Raw genomic sequence first — 17,751 nt, forward strand, 5'->3', positions numbered from 1 at the left:
TTTGGGCCTGGTCCTCAAAGGGTTAAAGTGGTTGTCCAGTGAATTTTTTTTTTCTTTCAAATCAACTGTTTTCAGAAAGTTAAATAGATTTGTAATTTACTTCTATTTAAAAATCTCAAGTCTTTCCATACTTATAAGCTACTATATATCCTGCAGGAAGTGTTGTTTGTTTACATTCAGAAACAGTGCTCTCTACTGACATCTCTGGCGGAGTCAGGAACTGTCCAGCGCAGCAGCAAGTCCCCATAGAAAACCTCTCCTGCTCAGGACAGTTCCTGACTGCGCCAGAGATGTCAGTAGAGAGCACTGTTTCTGAATGTAAACAAACAACACTTCCTGCAGGATATATAATAGCTTATAAGTATGGGAAGACTTGAGATTTTTAAATAGAAGTAAATTACAAATCTATTTAACTTTCTGATACCAGCTGATTTGAAAGAAAACATTTTTTCGCTGGACAACCCCTTTAAGTCCAGGCCCGGAAAAAAGAACAACAACTCAGCAGCATAACACTGCATAACATATCTCTCCTGGACTCACCATCTCACACTATGCAGTACCCTAGGTGAGATGTACCTCCCCTCGAACACTTTTCCAGTGACATGTCTACAATATATATATATATATATATACACACACACTGATAACACAGACTATACAGAGTTGCTCAGTGAATCTGCTTCGGGCATATATTGTATTCTAGGGTTCTTATCTCTGGAGATACTATATCCACTTAGTTTCATATCTTGTACATAGTAGTACTGTATATGGATGCAATGGATTCACTATATGGATTACTGTATGTAAGTATATATCTATCACAGTGAAAGAGGGGGCAGCTGGAGTATAATACAGGATGTAACTTAGGATCAGTACAGGATACATAATGTATTGTATGTACACAGTGACCCCACCAGCAGAATAGTGAGTACTCTGGAATATAATGCAGGATGTAATTCAGGACCAGAATATATTAAGTGATGTAAAGGCTAATTTCTTACATATTTCTATATACAGTAATTATATATAATCATTGGGTCTCTGAAGAGGTTCTGCAGCAGCCTCCCACCTTTGTGAAGCATGCTTTTACATTGTGAATCTGTGACAGGGAATAAAACCTCGGTCTCTCTTTCACTTCCAGCACAGTTTCGTCACGCTCAAAACATGTGGTTTATATAATGACTGGTTTGTGGATTAAGCTGTTGAAGCTGTCGCTTTCAGTATATGCAGTTCTGCGCTAAATATAGGAGCAATTACAGAAGGTCACAGGACGTTGTGTACATCAAGGATTGTTGTTCTAGCGAACCCATCTCAAAAACATTGCTAAATGACAGGGAGCGACATTCAGCTATAGGATACCGCAAGGTTTAATGCATAAAGGGTCAGGTTAGGACCCGGCACAACAGGGGGACGCAATGTGAGCCAAACGCTTTCAGACTCAGCCACTTTACTCTGATACAAACTAGTAAAGCTGAAAGAGATGCATGGGCTGCAGTTGCATCTAGGCCCTGGGGCTTAAAGGGTCCCTGTTGGTATAATTGAAAAAATCTAAATCAATAGGGGATGTGATTTAAAACATGTTCGCAATTTACAGTAATTTTTTTGTTCTCATGCGTTAAAACAAAGCTACAAAGCTATACCTACAAGTATCCTGGTCCAGTCTCCTGAAGGCAGCTTTTAAGACTTGGACTGGTTGAAAAAAAAAAAAAAAGAATAAACGCACAGTGTTATGGCTTAAAGCGTCCATCAATCACGGACTGTGAGCTCAGGTGGCTGGGACTTCCGGTATTTAATCTCTATTTTTCAACCAGCACAAGACTTAAAAGCTGCCTTCAGGAGACTGGACCTGGTAAGTATAGCTTTGTTATAAAGCATGATAACAACAACAAAAAATAATTGCAAACTTGCTTTATATAACATTCCCTGTTGATCTAGATTTTGACTGTTACAACAACAAGGACACTTTAAGGGGACCCAAAGGCCAGTGGGCAGAACAAGAGAACATAAGGGTTAATTTGTCAAAACTGGTTTAGGAAAAAATGAAGCAAATTTCCATAGTGAGCAGTCAGATTTAGCTTTCATAGATAATATAGGACCTCAATCAATGGGGGAGCCAGAGAGGTAGCTTCCATTGTCTAGAGGCCACATGGCAATGTTAGGGTTTGCGCCTATGGTACACTCTGGAACAATAGCATTCATATTGGATACTATAAAAAAGAAGAAGTCCCCCGGCCTAGTGTTTGTTTCCCTTTCCATACTTCTGGTTTGCTAAAACTGTCTTGTATAGGTTGTTGCCACGTGAGACATAGTGATAGGAGGTGCAGAGTTATCCTGAGGGGTCCAAAGACCACTAAAGAAGACACCAATATAACAAATGGTATACATTGATGAGAAAATGAGTGGGATTGAGCCACAAGATGATAAATCCAGTGTGTCGTTAATCAACCCGACCATTGTGAAAATACACAAACATGACCAGAACTAGGCGGTGATAGTTATTTTGCATGTAAGAACCTCAGACACCATGAGCTGGTATAATAAATAGCTTGTGTTAAACAGAAGGTAAAGCTGGTAAAGATTTAGCAAGTCTGCATTCTACATAAATGCAAAAGGTAAGGGTCCCCTCTCTCCAAGAGCCACAAAGCAGCCACATGGATGGTCTTCATTGTCCACCACCGGCCTGTACTGTACATTAGCAGCTACTAGTCTTGTTACAACCTGAAATATAAACATTGAAAATGATTTCTTACATCTACGAGGAGCCTTCCAAGACGACGCGTCTACATCCCCAAAATTATTTATTGCTCAGTCAACAAAAAACCTACATCCATCCTGAGCCAGCAGCCAATGATTCTAATCCCCTCCATTCTGTAACGTGAGGGTGAGGAGTCGAAGAAGAAATCCCATCCCTTCTATTTTTTATATGTCATGAATCCTGACAATAAACCTACCCCAACGCACAAGAGATATGGAACAAGGTCTCCAAGGTGAAACAGAAGAACACAGCTTCAAGAGACTTCCCGGGAAATTAAGGTTGATAAATGACCGCAACACGGAAAAGAACACGTTGCATCTCTTCCAAAATGTCACTCCAAATTCATTAAGAAAATTTATCAGTCAGAAAACTGCCAAGAAAACCATTGAGCAAATCTATAGACGGCAGAGTTAATCCAGACGCCTGTTACGTGTCTGGTACGACGTCTTAAAGCGTCTCAGATGATGTGTTAAATTTAGAGAGAAGTTTAAGGGTGGGTAGAAGAATGGACTGCAGTCTGCACAAATCCTTGGACGGTCACCATAGGTGGCTTAGAGGATAGACAGTCTGCCTTGAAGGACTGCGGTCATGGGTTCAGATTGGGTCAACATCTTCTTGGATTCAGTATAAAGAAGCAAAAAGGGAACACTCGAGAAGCATGTAGTTTAAGACTGGTAGTAAAATACTCAAGACGTAAAGCGTATGGGGCCTAACATGCCTAATGTCTCACATGCAACTTGAGTCTGTGACTTGGAGGAAACCTCTGCTTTCCCTCCTAAAATTTTCAGCCTTTTTAAATTCTGTGAGGTCTGGTATTTTTAGTACTTTTCTTGGCTGATTTTAAGGTACACTAGAGGCTGGGGCTACATGGTGACTTTGGTGGGACACAGGACATATGGTTAAAGACTTCCACCTGTAGAGCAGGAGGCACTCAACTGGCAGGCTGCGGCCACCAGCTCTCCGCACCTCTGTTGCTGGGGGGGCACTGCCAGCTCTCCGCACCTCTGAAGTGGGGGGGGGGGGGTACTGCCAGCTCTCCGCACCTCTGCTGGGGGGGGGCACTGCCAGCTCTCCGCACCTCTGCTGTGGGTGGGGGGCACTGCCAGCTCTCCGCAGCTCTGCTGTGGGGGGGGGGGGGGGGCACTGCCAGCCTGGACAGATTCCTGGTGAGCTGCTCATTATTGTTACTGCCTGGGCTGCCTGACTGCCAGTCCAGACAGGAGTTCTGTGACAGGCAAACTGACCAGTCACTCACTGTCATAGGTCATGTGCAGATTAATGACTTTGACCTTTAAGATGGCAGGAGAGCCGCAGGAGTCTGTGTCCTGCCCCTGACTAAGGTGCACACACTATGATAACATCTAGCCAGGATGCTATCTATCTACTCTACCTACTGGGGGAACTTATCTACCAGGGGCGACCAATCTACAGTACCTATTGAGAGGGAACCTACCTACTGTGGAGCATCTATATAACTACTGAGGAGAATTATCTACCAGGGGGCATCTACCTTTCTACCAGGGGAACCTATCTAACATTGGACACCTATGTACCTACTGAAGGAGACCTACCTGTCGAGGGGGGACCTTCTATCTACCAGGCAGTACTTGCCTACCTACTGGAAGCATGTCTACCTAATGAGGCACCTATCTGCCTACCTGCTGGTGGTACCTACCAGGATGTTCCTATCTATCTGTTGGGTGCGCCAATCTACTGCTTCTACCAGGGGGAACCTACTTACCTACTGGGTGAAAATATCTATTCAGACTACAAATAGCATAGCATTATGCTGCGTTTACACAAAGCGATAATTTGCCCAATCGAACGATTAACGATTTCGAAGTAACAATGTGTTTTTTATAACAATTAGCACTTAGACGGAACGATATATCATTTAGAAAATTCGTTATTGCAATCATTTTACGATCGCTTAACCCCATCTCCTACATAGGGTGAATCGGTGAAAGACTGTTTACACGAAGCGATCTGCTAATTTTTAGTGAACAACCAATTGATTTGAACACGTTGAAAGATCAAAATGAATAATTTCTCGTTCGTCGCTTGATCGTTCGCCGTGCTTACACGAGCCAATTATCGCTCAAATGCGATTGCTCCGTGTAAACATGTCATAAGCGTTTACAAAGCTGCTGTTTGCTTGTTACTGGTAACGGTAAGCTGCTGTTTCACCTGTACCTGTGCAGCCATGGCCTTGTCCATAATACAACTGCTACATGTCAACCTGTCTGAATCCTATTAATTAAATTAGGGCTTGTGCTCACTTGTTGGGCATGGCAACCCGCTATCCTGGCATGAGCTGCACAACTCCATGCTGAACATTGGAGAGCACATGTTGCCCCATCATGGCAGTGACCCTTTAAGTTGACTCTTCTAGCCCTTTATCTAAATATTCTGGCCATTGCAGAATGTCTTGGTTGTGCCCCTCCAGTGGCATATGCCTTGCCCCAACCCAGGTAAATGGGGATGGAGGTAGTAGGATGGTGCTTTGGTTCACAGAGAATTCCTCCTGCCTGATACAAGAGTGGAGCCGTCTCCTTATTATTATGAGAAGGATGTTATGTCTCTGGAGCTATCAGCGGCAGCAGCGAAAAGCACCAGTGGCAGCGAGGAAAGTTCACTTCACTGGCTGAGATCGAGCGAGTGTTGCCAAGTCCCAGGGCTGAGGAATTCATGATATGTGAATATGTCTATAAGCATTGCAGTTATACGCTGCTGAAACGTACAGTGTGAGGGACCCCAGCAGACCAAACAAAGCTGGTGCACACACCAGGCCTGACGACTGCAACGTATTACATCCTACATGACAAGCTCAACATACAACCAATGAGGGCAGCAGATGTAGAATAGGGGGAAGGCTATGTCTGCAAGGTTTCTCTATAGAGAGCCCTATAAGACTGATAGATGGCGATATTGGTCCTTGGGATCTACATATACATGAGGTTTTATAGTAATTATTATGATAGAGTTCACATAAGGACATCAAGAATTATTGTATAACAAATGCACAAATCTAAATTTATCAAACCTGGTGCGGATGAGCAACCAATCAGATTCAAGCATTCAGATTTTAGAGTCCGTTTGGTTGCTGTGGGTGACAGCTCCACTGCCCCTCTGCACAAGGTTTGATAAGTCTCCCAGTTGTAGGAGTTGTAAATGTACATGTGTTAGTGTCACTGCTGGTCTTGTTGTGTCCTATGTAATAGCCGGGTGAGCATTGTTTTGCCTCTGTGCTTGACACTAGTAAGACACTGTACACTATGATAGAGACACTGTAGGTGACACTATGATAGAGACACTTTAGGTGAAACTATGATAGAGACAGTGTGGGTGACACTATGAGAGACAGTGTGGGTGACACTATGAGAGACAGTGTAGGTGGCACTATGATAGAGACACTGTAGATAACACTATTATAGAGACACTGTAGGTGAGCACTATTATAGAGACAGTGTAAATGACACTATTATAGAGACACTGTAGGTGACACTATGATAGAGACATTGTAGGTGACAGTATGATAGAGACACTGTAGGTGACACTATTATAGAGACACTGTAGGTAAGCCTTTTATAGAGACACTGTAGATGACACTTTTATAGAGACACTGTAGATGACACTATTATAGAGACACTGCAGATAACACTATTATAGAGACACTGTAGGTGACACTATGATAGAGACACTGTAGGTGACACTATTATAGAGACACTGTAGCTGACACTATGATAGAGACACTGTAGGTGACACTATTATAGAGACACTGTAGGTGACACTATGATAGAGACACTGCAGATAACACTATTATAGAGACACTGTAGGTGACACTATGATAGAGACACTGCAGATAACACTATTATAGAGACACTGTAGGTGACACTATGATAGAGACACGGTAGATGGCACTATGATAGAGACACTGTAGGTGACACTATTATAGAGACACTGTAGCTGACACTATGATAGAGACACTGTAGGTGACACTATTATAGAGACACTGTAGGTGACACTATGATAGAGACACTGCAGATAACACTATTATAGAGACACTGTATGTGACACTATGATAGAGACACTGCAGATAACACTATTATAGAGACACTGTAGGTGACACTATTATAGAGACACTGCAGATAACACTATTATAGAGACACTGTAGGTGACACTATGATAGAGACACGGTAGATGGCACTATGATAGAGACACTGTAGGTGACACTATTATAGCAGAAATGTTACTGGCACTATTATAAGGACATGGGGGAGATTTATCAAACATGGTATGAAGTAGAACTGGCTAAATTGCCCCTAGCAACCAATCAGATTCCACCTCTCATTCCTCACAGACTCTTTGGAAAATGAAAGGTAGAATCTGATTGGTTGCTAGGGGCAATTTAGCCAGTTCTACTTCATACCATGTTTGATAAATCTCCCCCATTGTGTCTTAAACTATTAAAGTTGTGTTGTGGCTGACACTGTCATAGGGGTACTGTGATAACTATATAGAATTACTTTGGGGGAACTGAGACTGTCACTATTGTAGGAGTACTACACATGGCACAAATAGAGATTGTTATAATCACAGTGCTTGTGACTTGTGGGGTAGGATCTGGCGCTATTTTAGGGACACTATTACATGGGCTCTGTAGCTCACAAATGTGCGGTCACTGTGACAGTATTTTATCATCATTGTGGCTGACTATTATAGTGTCACTATGATTGTCTCTATTATACTGTTACTATGGTTGGCTCTATTATAGTGTTACTATGGTTGGCTCTATTATACTGTTACTATGGTTGGCTCTATTATAATGTCACTGTGGTTGGCTCTATTATTGTATCACTGTGGTTGACTCTATTATTGTGTCCCTGTGGCTGAATATTATAGTGTCACTGTGGTTGGCTCTATTATAGTCTCACTAAGTCTTACTCTATTATAGTGTCACTGTGGTTGGCTCTATTATAGTCTCACTAGGTCTTACTCTATTATAGTGTTACTGTGGTTGGCTCTAATATAGTGTCGCTGTGGTTGGCTCTATTATAGTCTCACTAAGTCTTACTCTATTATAGTGTTACTGTGGTTGGCTCTATTATAGTGTCCCTGTGGCTGAATATTATAGTGTCACTGTGGTTGGCTCTATTATAGTCTCACTAGTTCTTACTCTATTATAGTGTTACTGTGGTTGGCTCTAATATAGTGTCACTGTGGTTGGCTCTATTATAGTGTTACTGTGGTTGGCTCTATTATAGTGTTACTGTGGTTGGCTCTATTATAGTGTCACTGTGGTTGGCTCTATTATAGTGTCACTGTGGTTGGCTCTATTATAGTGTCACTAGGTTTTACTCTTTAATAGTGTTACTGTGGTTGGCTCTATTATACTATTACTGTGGTTGGCTCTATTATAGTGTCACTGTGGTTGGCTCTATTATAGTGTCACTGTGGTTGGCTCTATTATAGTGTCACTGTGGTTGGCTCTATTATAGTGTCACTGTGGTTGGCTCTATTATAGTGTCACTGTGGTTGGCTCTATTATAGTCTCACTAGGTCTTACTCTATTATAGTGTCACTGTGGTTGGCTCTATTATAGTCTCACTAGGTCTTACTCTATTATAGTGTCACTGTGGTTGGCTCTATTATAGTTTCACTAGGTTTTACTCTTTAATAGTGTTACTGTGGTTGGCTCTATTATACTATCACTGTGGTTGGCTCTATTATAGTGTCACTGTGGTTGGCTCTATTATAGTGTCGCTGTGGTTGGCTCTATTATAGTGTTACTGTGGTTGGCTCTATTATACTATCACTGTGGTTGGCTCTATTATAGTGTCACTGTGGTTGGCTCTATTATAGTGTCACTGTGGTTGGCTCTATTATAGTGTCTGTGGTTGGCTCTATTATAGTGTCACTGTGGTTGGCACTAATATAGTGTCGCTGTGGTTGGCTCTATTATAGTGTCTCTGTGGTTGGCTCTATTATAGTGTCTCTGTGGTTGGCTCTATTATACTGTCACTGTGGTTGGCTCTATTATACTGTCACTGTGGTTGGCTCTATTATAGTGTCTCTGTGGTTGGCTCTATTATAGTGTCACTGTGGTTGGCACTAATATAGTGTCGCTGTGGTTGGCTCTATTATAGTGTCTCTGTGGTTGGCTCTATTATAGTGTCTCTGTGGTTGGCTCTATTATACTGTCACTGTGGTTGGCTCTATTATACTGTCACTGTGGTTGGCTCTATTATAGTGTCTCTGTGGTTGGCTCTATTATACTGTCACTGTGGTTGGCTCTATTATAGTGTCTCTGTGGTTGGCTCTATTATACTGTCACTGTGGTTAGCTCTATTATAGTGTCACTGTGGTTGGCTCTATTATAGTGTCACTGTGGTTGGCTCTATTATAGTGTCACTGTGGTTGGCTCTATTATAGTGTCACTGTGGTTGGCTTTATTGTACTGTCGCTGTGGTTGGCTCTGTTATAGTGTCTCTTTTGCCACCTAAAACACCTAATATAAACATGGCAGAATTTTCCTAATGACTTCTTGATTTGTTAAAGCAACAGGGACAGTAATACAGTGCTACCTTGGTTTAAGAGTAACTTGGATTGAGAGCATTTTGGTTTAGGAGTTCAGTTTTTCAAAATTGTGACTTTGTTTAAGAGCATTGCTTTGGTTTAAGAGCTCCCTGTACTGGGTAGGAGGGGGAGCGGGTGAGGGGCATAGTCTGTATAGCAGGGTCTACAGCCCTGTACTCCCTCACCTTCCAAATCATGGCAGATCCACTTCAGGCTGGGGCTTGCATCAGGGGACAGGACTGTGGAGGTAATCTCTCCATAGCTGTAACCCCTCTCTCCCCGGACAGAGAGTGCTGCAAGTATGTGCCCACATCTGCCCTGCTCATTCCTTCATACTCCCTGCAGTCTCTTGTGTTTCCCATCCTCTCCATTACTGTACAGTAACTTATAATATCACATATTCTGCTGTTTCTGAATGTTTGTTTCATCTGTTTTACATGTTATTCAGAATAATAAATAATAATTTTGGGGGGGTGGAACCAATTGTCTGCATTTAAGTGATTTCTTAAGGGAAGTTTTGCTTTGGTGTAAGAGTGGATTTGAATTACAAGCGCCGTCCCGGAACGAATTATGCTCGTAATCCAAGGTAACACTGTACTTGTATGTACCCCAACAACACAAAGAGCCAAAAGCTCCATCCTCTGTCCATGGTGCTGACAGGATAGCACCTCTGCTAATACTGGGGTGGTCAATGTTCTCCCTTGGTCCTTGTCCTAGCACAGATGACTTTTCTTTTGATTTTCATAAATTCATCTAATAAAGTGAAAAAATTCACTTTTCCTCTCACACCCAAAGTCTTCGGGTTTCCAGCTGGATGAGAACCAAAGTCTCTGCTGTATATATATATACTTCAGTCTTGGCTACTTTTTAGTGCTGCTCCAACAGAAAACAGCTACTAAACTGCATTGTCTATTGGAATATATTGGAGATGCCAATCCCTTCTCTATACTTTACACTGCAGCGCTGCAAATGAACAAGCTCAGAGGATCTTTAGTGCATATAAAGATGATTCTTATTACAGTAAGAATCATTATTACTAGATCATTGGGTAACTCCAATGTAGGGTTAAGTGCCCACTGCAGCTGCAAAAGGCTCCTGGCACACTACAATCCCCTAAGACTGTGCCCAGTCCAGCAGCTTGGTAATGGAGCCAGCATATTCTTTATCATATTCTGCTGAGTGTTCACTCCATATAACCATGTGCAGTGCCAGTCCTCTCTTTCCTAGGGTCAATGAACCCTGAACCTAGGGCAAAGCCCACTACCCAGCCAGATTTCCCAATGAGTATGGTGGAAGAACTGACTGCCACAAGAAGAAGAGATGTTGCTGATGTGCATGTCAGAAACTATGAGGGAACTGGGGATATGAACATCCATCATTACAGATATTGGTTTTTGTGTGTTCAATATGTGTCATTCATCTTCTTGTATGTGACTCAGTCATCCACAGTAAGAAAGAATGGTCAGATCTGTGGTGAAGCCTATGAGTCACCGGTGCAGTCTGACTGCTGAGTAATCCAGTGTGTAACAACCTTATATATAGAAGTCATCTAATGTGTGTATACATTACATGAGATATTCTGCATTATACCCCAGAGCTGCACTCACTATTCTGCTGGTGGGGTCACTGTGTACATACATTACATTACTTATCCTGTACTGATCCTGAGTTACATCCTGTATTATACTGCAGAGCTGCACTCACTATTCTGCTGGTGGGGTCATTGTGTACATACATTACATTACTTTCAATACTGGATGTATTGTATGACATATTAGCCTTTTATTGTAGTTATTGAGGACACATGCATGTAAACATTGCTCTGCTCTATTGGGATATATATATATATACAGTGGTACCTTGGTTTAAGAGTAACTTGGATTAAGAGCATTTTGGTTTAAGAGCTCACAGTTTTTCAAAATTGTGTCTTGGTTTTGGTTTAAGAGCTCCCTGTACTGGGTGGGAGGGAGAGAGGGGGATGGTCTGCATTGTGTGGTCTACAGCCCTGTACTCTGACACAGTAAGTCTCCCTCACCTTCCAAATCATAGCAGATCCACTTCAGACTGGGGCTTGCATCAGGGGACAGGACTGTGGAGGCAATCTCTCCATAGCTGCAACCCCTCTCTCCCCAGACAGAGAGCGCTGCATGTATGTGCCCACATCTGCCCTGCTCATTCCTTCATGCTCCCTGCAGTCTCTGTCAGCCCTTGTGTTTCCCATCCTCTCCATTACTGTACAGTAACTTATAATATGACATTCAACTGTTTCTGAATGTTTGTTTCATCTGTTGTACATGTTATTCAGAATAATAAATAATTATTTTTGGGGTGTGGAACCAATTGTCTGCATTTCAGTGATTTCTTATGGGAAAACGTGCTTTGGTTTAAGAGTGGATTTGAATTACAAGCGCAGTCCCGGAACGGATTATGCTCCTAATCCAAGGCACCACTGTATATATATATATCTGCCTCTTTGGACCAGTGTCTCTATATAGCCTATTCCATTACTGTAGCCCATTGGGGGTTCAGTTACAGCAATCCTCTATGCAAAGAATCCCATAAAGAAGAACACAATCATTACTTCAGTATTACTTCTTGCAATTATGAAATCCACCCACATTGTGTCCGTGACCCTGATAAATGTCAGAAATTAATAAATAAAGTTAGGAAAATCAGTTTCTGTATAGGAGAGAAAAAAAAACCAGACTTTGCTCCTGGGTGGGGTGGAGGAGTATGACTGTAACACTTCTTTGCAGAGTAACTGGAGGCTTAGTGGAAGATCAGACAACAGCTACCTCTAGTGGTCAGCGGAGGAACTGGCTGTGAGTTTTCCAACCTTCGCAACAGGTTGCATGTGACAGTTCGCAGGGAGCTCCCTCACCCTGGGCTCAGGAGCTGCAAAGTCTGGATCACCTGCACAGAACCCAGGCTACCAAGAAATCCCTTATCGATTCCTGCTCTGCAACAACCTATTATTGGCTTCCCAAGGAACCCACACAAGGTCAGGCGATTAAAGGGGCTTTGGCAGAAGGGCTTGGCTAATATTTAGCAACTAGAAGCAGGGAATGAGATAACAACTGGTTTAATAGGAAGTCATATTGTATGTAACTGCAGCTGGTGTCTGACCCTACTACAGTCACTTAGTGCCCAGCACCCCATATGCTTGGTGGGGTTAGTGGGTAACTTGTAAAACAGGAGCCATCTGCATGCACTGGAGTCCAGATAAGCAATGAGTGGCATTGCAGGTTTCTGTGCCTGGTAGTATGAGAGGAGGTGGTACAAGGTGGCAAGGGCTGGTACTATGCTGAGGGGGTACTATGTTGCTGGAAGGGCAATGCAGATGAAGAAAAGAGTGGTTTAACCATTGATGGTGATGTCTTTTAGAAGCCACTTGGATGCACTGGAAAAAGTTGCTGGGGGATGGAGATGCAGAGTCAGATGGGGGGCATTGCATGTCCTGGCAGTGGGGGTGCCCCTGGTACCCAGCAGCTCCTCCCTGGTGGCAGTCATCGCTTTATAGGTCATTGGAGTGGAGGGTAGGTAATCCCCAGGCTCAAGTACAGAGAGGCGGTTCTGTCCGGAGGTGGAGTCATCGTTTTCATTTAAATCTGTGGCTATAAAATGGGGAAAAAGAGACGAGGGATGTCAGAAGAGCCCGGGAGCCCCTGAGGTGGTGGTGGTGGTGCAGCCTCGCCAGGGGGTCACCATGCTGCACAGCCCCGGAGCCCAGCACACCTGCAAACTTCTCAAACAGGTGGCTGCCTGCTGCCTGCTGCTGCCGCGCTTCCTGCTCACTGCCCTCATGCTGTGGCTGCTGGATTTCCAGTGCATCAGAAGGAGGGTCCTCCTGACTGTGAAGGAGGAGATGCCGGAGAGAGAAGACCCCCCTCTGTGCGTCTCCGACTCCAACCGCATGTGCACGCTGGAGTCCCTCAAGGCTGTGTGGCACGGCCAAAAACTAGACTACTTCAAGTCAGCCCACCTGGGCAGCTCTGCCCCCAACACCGAGGTGGTGATGCTGGAGGGGCAGAGGCTCAGCAAGATCCTGGACTTCTCCCAAGGACATAGACCCCTGGTTGTGAATTTTGGCAGCTGCACCTGACCCCCCTTCATGGCTCGCCTGCAGGCGTATCACAGGCTGGCAGCCCAGCACATTGACATTGCAGATTTCCTGCTGGTGTATATAGAGGAAGCCCATCCTTCAGACGGCTGGGTGAGCACAGATGCCTCCTACCAGATCCCAAAGCATCAGAGCCTCCAGGACAGGCTGAGGGCTGCCCAGCTCATGCTGCAGGGGGTGCCAGGCTGCAGGGTGGTGGTCGACACTATGTCCAATGCTTCCAATGCAGCCTATGGTGCCTACTTCGAGAGACTCTACATCATCCTGGATGGCAAGGTGGTCTACCAGGGGGGCAGAGGACCAGAGGGCTACAAGATCTCTGAACTGAGGAACTGGCTGGACCAATACCACAACCACATGCAGAACAAGGGCACCCTGGTCATCCAGATCTAAAGGGGCATCACTAAGTATTCTTCTTTCCCAGTACTGTACTACAGATCCCAGGCAGCCCAGCAGTATTATCCCACAGGAGGACATGTGTTATGCCCCCAGGAGCAGAGGGGTTAACCCAAGACCACCCATGGTGAATTGGAAGCTGCACAAATAAGCTACAATGATGATGATGATGATGTATGTTCTTTTTTTCTATTGCATGTGTGAATGTGTAGAGGAGGGGGGAGGGGGTGAAGCAACAGGTGTCACTGCTCCTAGGAATTGCTGGGACTTGTAGTCTCCTCTATGCAGCAGCCCCCCTCCAGTGTGTGCATGTGTACAAGGTGCGTTACCGTAACAGGGCTGAAATCTGCTTGGTGTTTTAAAAGTGAAGATCGGTTTTTAAATGGTTTAACCGACCAGAAAATCGCATCTGATGTCCGGAAATGCCGGCGGGGTTCAGCGTTAGGTGATCCAGTCAAACAAAAAAAATAATAATAATATTGCTTTATTTATGTGACTTTTTTGTAACTTTTATATAAAGGATTTTTTACGATTTCAGAAAAAAATATGAGATGATATAAATAAAGTTTAAAGGAAAAAAAACAAAACAAAACTAAAGCTGTGGAGATGGCTGAGGTTATTCATTGAGGGGTCCTGCAGGGGGCGCGCTGAGTGAGGAGTCTATGGGAGCTGCGTGTGGGCTCTGCAGCGCTGCCAAGCGAGACATTGGTTACTACTGAGGGATGATGGACACTGGGACCTACTACACCCATCATATAGCTGCATGCCATATCATGCTAAGGAGCTGCACAACTACTACACCCATCATATAGCTGCATGCCATATCATGCTAAGGAGCTGCACAACTACTACACCCATCATATAGCTGCATGCCATATCATGCTAAGGAGCTGCACAACTACTACACCCATCATATAGCTGCATGCCATATCATGCTAAGGAGCTGCACAACTACTACACCCATCATATAGCTGCATGCCATATCATGCTAAGGAGCTGCTGCACAACTACTACACCCATCATATAGCTGCATGCCATATCATGCTAAGGAGCTGCTGCACAACTACTACACCCATCATATAGCTGCATGCCATATCATGCTAAGGAGCTGCTGCACAACTACTACACCCATCATATAGCTGCATGCCATATCATGCTAAGGAGCTGCTGCACAACTACTACACCCATCATATACTTACATGCCATATCATGCTAAGGAGCTGCTGCACAACTACTACACCCATCATATAGCTGCATGCCATATCATGCTAAGGAGCTGCTGCACAACTACTGCTCCAATCCTATACTTATACACGATATCATGCTAAGGAGCTGCACAACTACTACTCCCATCATATACTTACATGCCATATCATGCTAAGGAGCTGCTGCACAACTACTGCTCCAATCCTATACTTATACACAATATCATGCTAAGGTGCTGCACAACTACTACTCCAATCCTATTCTTATACACAATATCATGCTAAGGTGCTGCACAACTACTACTCCAATCATATACTTACATGCCACATCATGCTATGGAGCTGCTGCACAACTACTGCTCCAATCCTATACTTATACACAATATCATGCTAAGGAGCTGCACAACTACTACTCCCATCATATACTTACATACCATATCATGCTAAGGTGCTGCACAACTACTACTCCAATCCTATTCTTATACACAATATCATGCTAAGGATCTGCACAACTACTACTCCCATCATATACTTACATGCCATATCATGCTAAGGAGCTGGTGCAAAACTCCAATCATATACTTACATACAATATCATGCTAAGGAGCTGCTGCACAACTACTACTCCCATCATATACTTATACACAATATCATGCTAAGGAGCTGGTGCAAAACTACAACTCCCATCATATAGATGCATGCAATATGCTAAGAAGCTGGTGCACAGCTACAACTCTCATCATATACTTACATACCATATCATGCTAAGGAGCTGGTGCAAAACTACTACTCCTATCATATACTTACATACCATATCATTCCAAGGAGCTGCTACACAACTACTACTCCCATCATATAGCTGCATGCTATATCATGCTAAGGAGCTGGTGCAAAACTACAACTCCCATCATATACCTACATGCCATATCATGCTTAGAAGGTGTTACAAAACGAATACACTGATAATATGGGCATAATAACATTGCATGAAATATTATTCTAAGGTTATGTTTTCTAACCTGGGACACTACAACTATGGCAAAAACTACAACTCCCATCATATGGCTGTGTTACCATTACCTGATTCTATGATGTCTAACCTGATGCTTTCCAGCTGTTGCAAAACGACCCCCCATTGTATGGTTCTATTCATATTGCATAAGGCAGTGTTCCCCAACCTGTGGCTCTCCAGCTGTTAGAAACTACAACTCTCATCGTCTCCAACATCTGAAAGCTGGTGGGAAAAATGCAGATTGTCTTAGCATAACATTGCTTCTTATGTACAATATTATTATAACCATATGGGAGGAATTAGTCGCATTCTGTTCTTGCATTTAGGCACAGTGCATGATGGGATTTGTAGTTTTGTAACAGTTGGAAAACTAAAGATTGGAGAGTATCACCATGATGGGGACCGAAGCCTTTGCATAATATTGAATGGAACATTATTATAGTCATATGGGATATAGAAGCAATTTTCCATATTGTGCTGAAAGAATGAGCTGGGTCTATACAGGTAATAGTGCAGACTGGACCAAGTTCTCATCCCATAGGCTGGTTGTCACATGCTTTATGGTGGAACAGAACTCTATGTGGCTCATACCGCCATATGGTGCAATGTACCGCACCATATTCTGGAGATGTTCTTCCTTCTAAGCAAAGCTTTATTATTGCATAAATGTGACATGTTAGATGCACGCAGAAGCCAACAGTATGGATACTTGAAGTACAGGTACAGTATAACCTTAATGGGCACTGTATTGCAGCACAAGGCACAGTTATAGCGACACCTAACCAATCTATGGTGCCTAGGTCTGATGCCTTTCCATGTGATGATAACTGCAATGTCAAGCTATACTTTTCCCCATAGGAGTATATTGACATGCAATATTGTACATCATGCGATATTACAATGCATTGCATTACTGTGCATGGGATAGTGGACTGCAGACTGAAGTCCTGACTTACAGGTGACAGGTAGGTGGGGAAGCTACAGGCTTTTCAGTAGTTCTGCAGTGATCTAGCACAGGGATGTCAAACTAAGGCCCTCCAGCTGTTGCAAAACTACAATTCCCATCATGCCTGGACAGCCAAAGCTTTAGCTTTGGCTGTCCAGGCATGATGGAAATTGTAGTTTTTCAACAGCTGGAGGGCCTGAGTTTGACACCTGTGATCTAGAACAATTCCAATGGAACAGCTGTGTATGTGACTGTATATGATATTTTGCAATTGAGCCCTGAGTCTGCTTCCCTCTAAGAATCCACACCATGATGATCAATGGTGGATCACAATGCAATATTGTGGCTATTGCATTCCTATAGAGTCGCAAAAATGTACACGTACATGCGACTGCAGCATTGTATCACATATGGCATATGTATACTCCCCTTATTGCTGTGTCTTCACATGTTTTCTGCACATATTTTGCATCTTACACCCAAACATGCACTAGACGTCCTGCAATTCAATTAGTGCACATTCAATTAGTGAAATGCTGGACACTAACTGGAGCTCCTTTGTATCTGTGACCTTATTTGACTCCTTTGACTGCATTTTATATCATGGTCAAGGTTATAGATTCAGAGGCGCCCTGAATGTATTTTCCCATTCAGCCACGGGACAGAAAGTTGCAGTAATTGCACAATTTTGCCGCCATGTAGCCGTAGCCTAGCATGCTATAGTTCTAGCCTGCATTGCTG

General features: G+C 43.4%; 2 protein-coding genes across 6 annotated transcripts in view; one reads left to right on the top strand and one right to left on the bottom strand.

Annotated features, from left to right (window-relative positions):
* The window catches only part of BEGAIN (brain enriched guanylate kinase associated), a 597,092-nt gene that overhangs the window by 543,198 nt on the left and 36,143 nt on the right, over positions 1-17,751 (bottom strand). The window lies entirely within an intron of this gene.
* DIO3 (iodothyronine deiodinase 3) lies at positions 12,585-14,438 on the top strand. Its single transcript, XM_069949214.1, has one exon. The coding sequence runs from the start codon at positions 13,038-13,040 to the stop codon at positions 13,842-13,844; it is 807 nt and encodes a 268-aa protein (XP_069805315.1). The 5' UTR covers positions 12,585-13,037; the 3' UTR covers positions 13,845-14,438.

This window comes from Dendropsophus ebraccatus, chromosome 13 (genome assembly GCF_027789765.1).
Source record: "Dendropsophus ebraccatus isolate aDenEbr1 chromosome 13, aDenEbr1.pat, whole genome shotgun sequence".
NCBI lineage: Eukaryota > Metazoa > Chordata > Amphibia > Anura > Hylidae > Dendropsophus > Dendropsophus ebraccatus.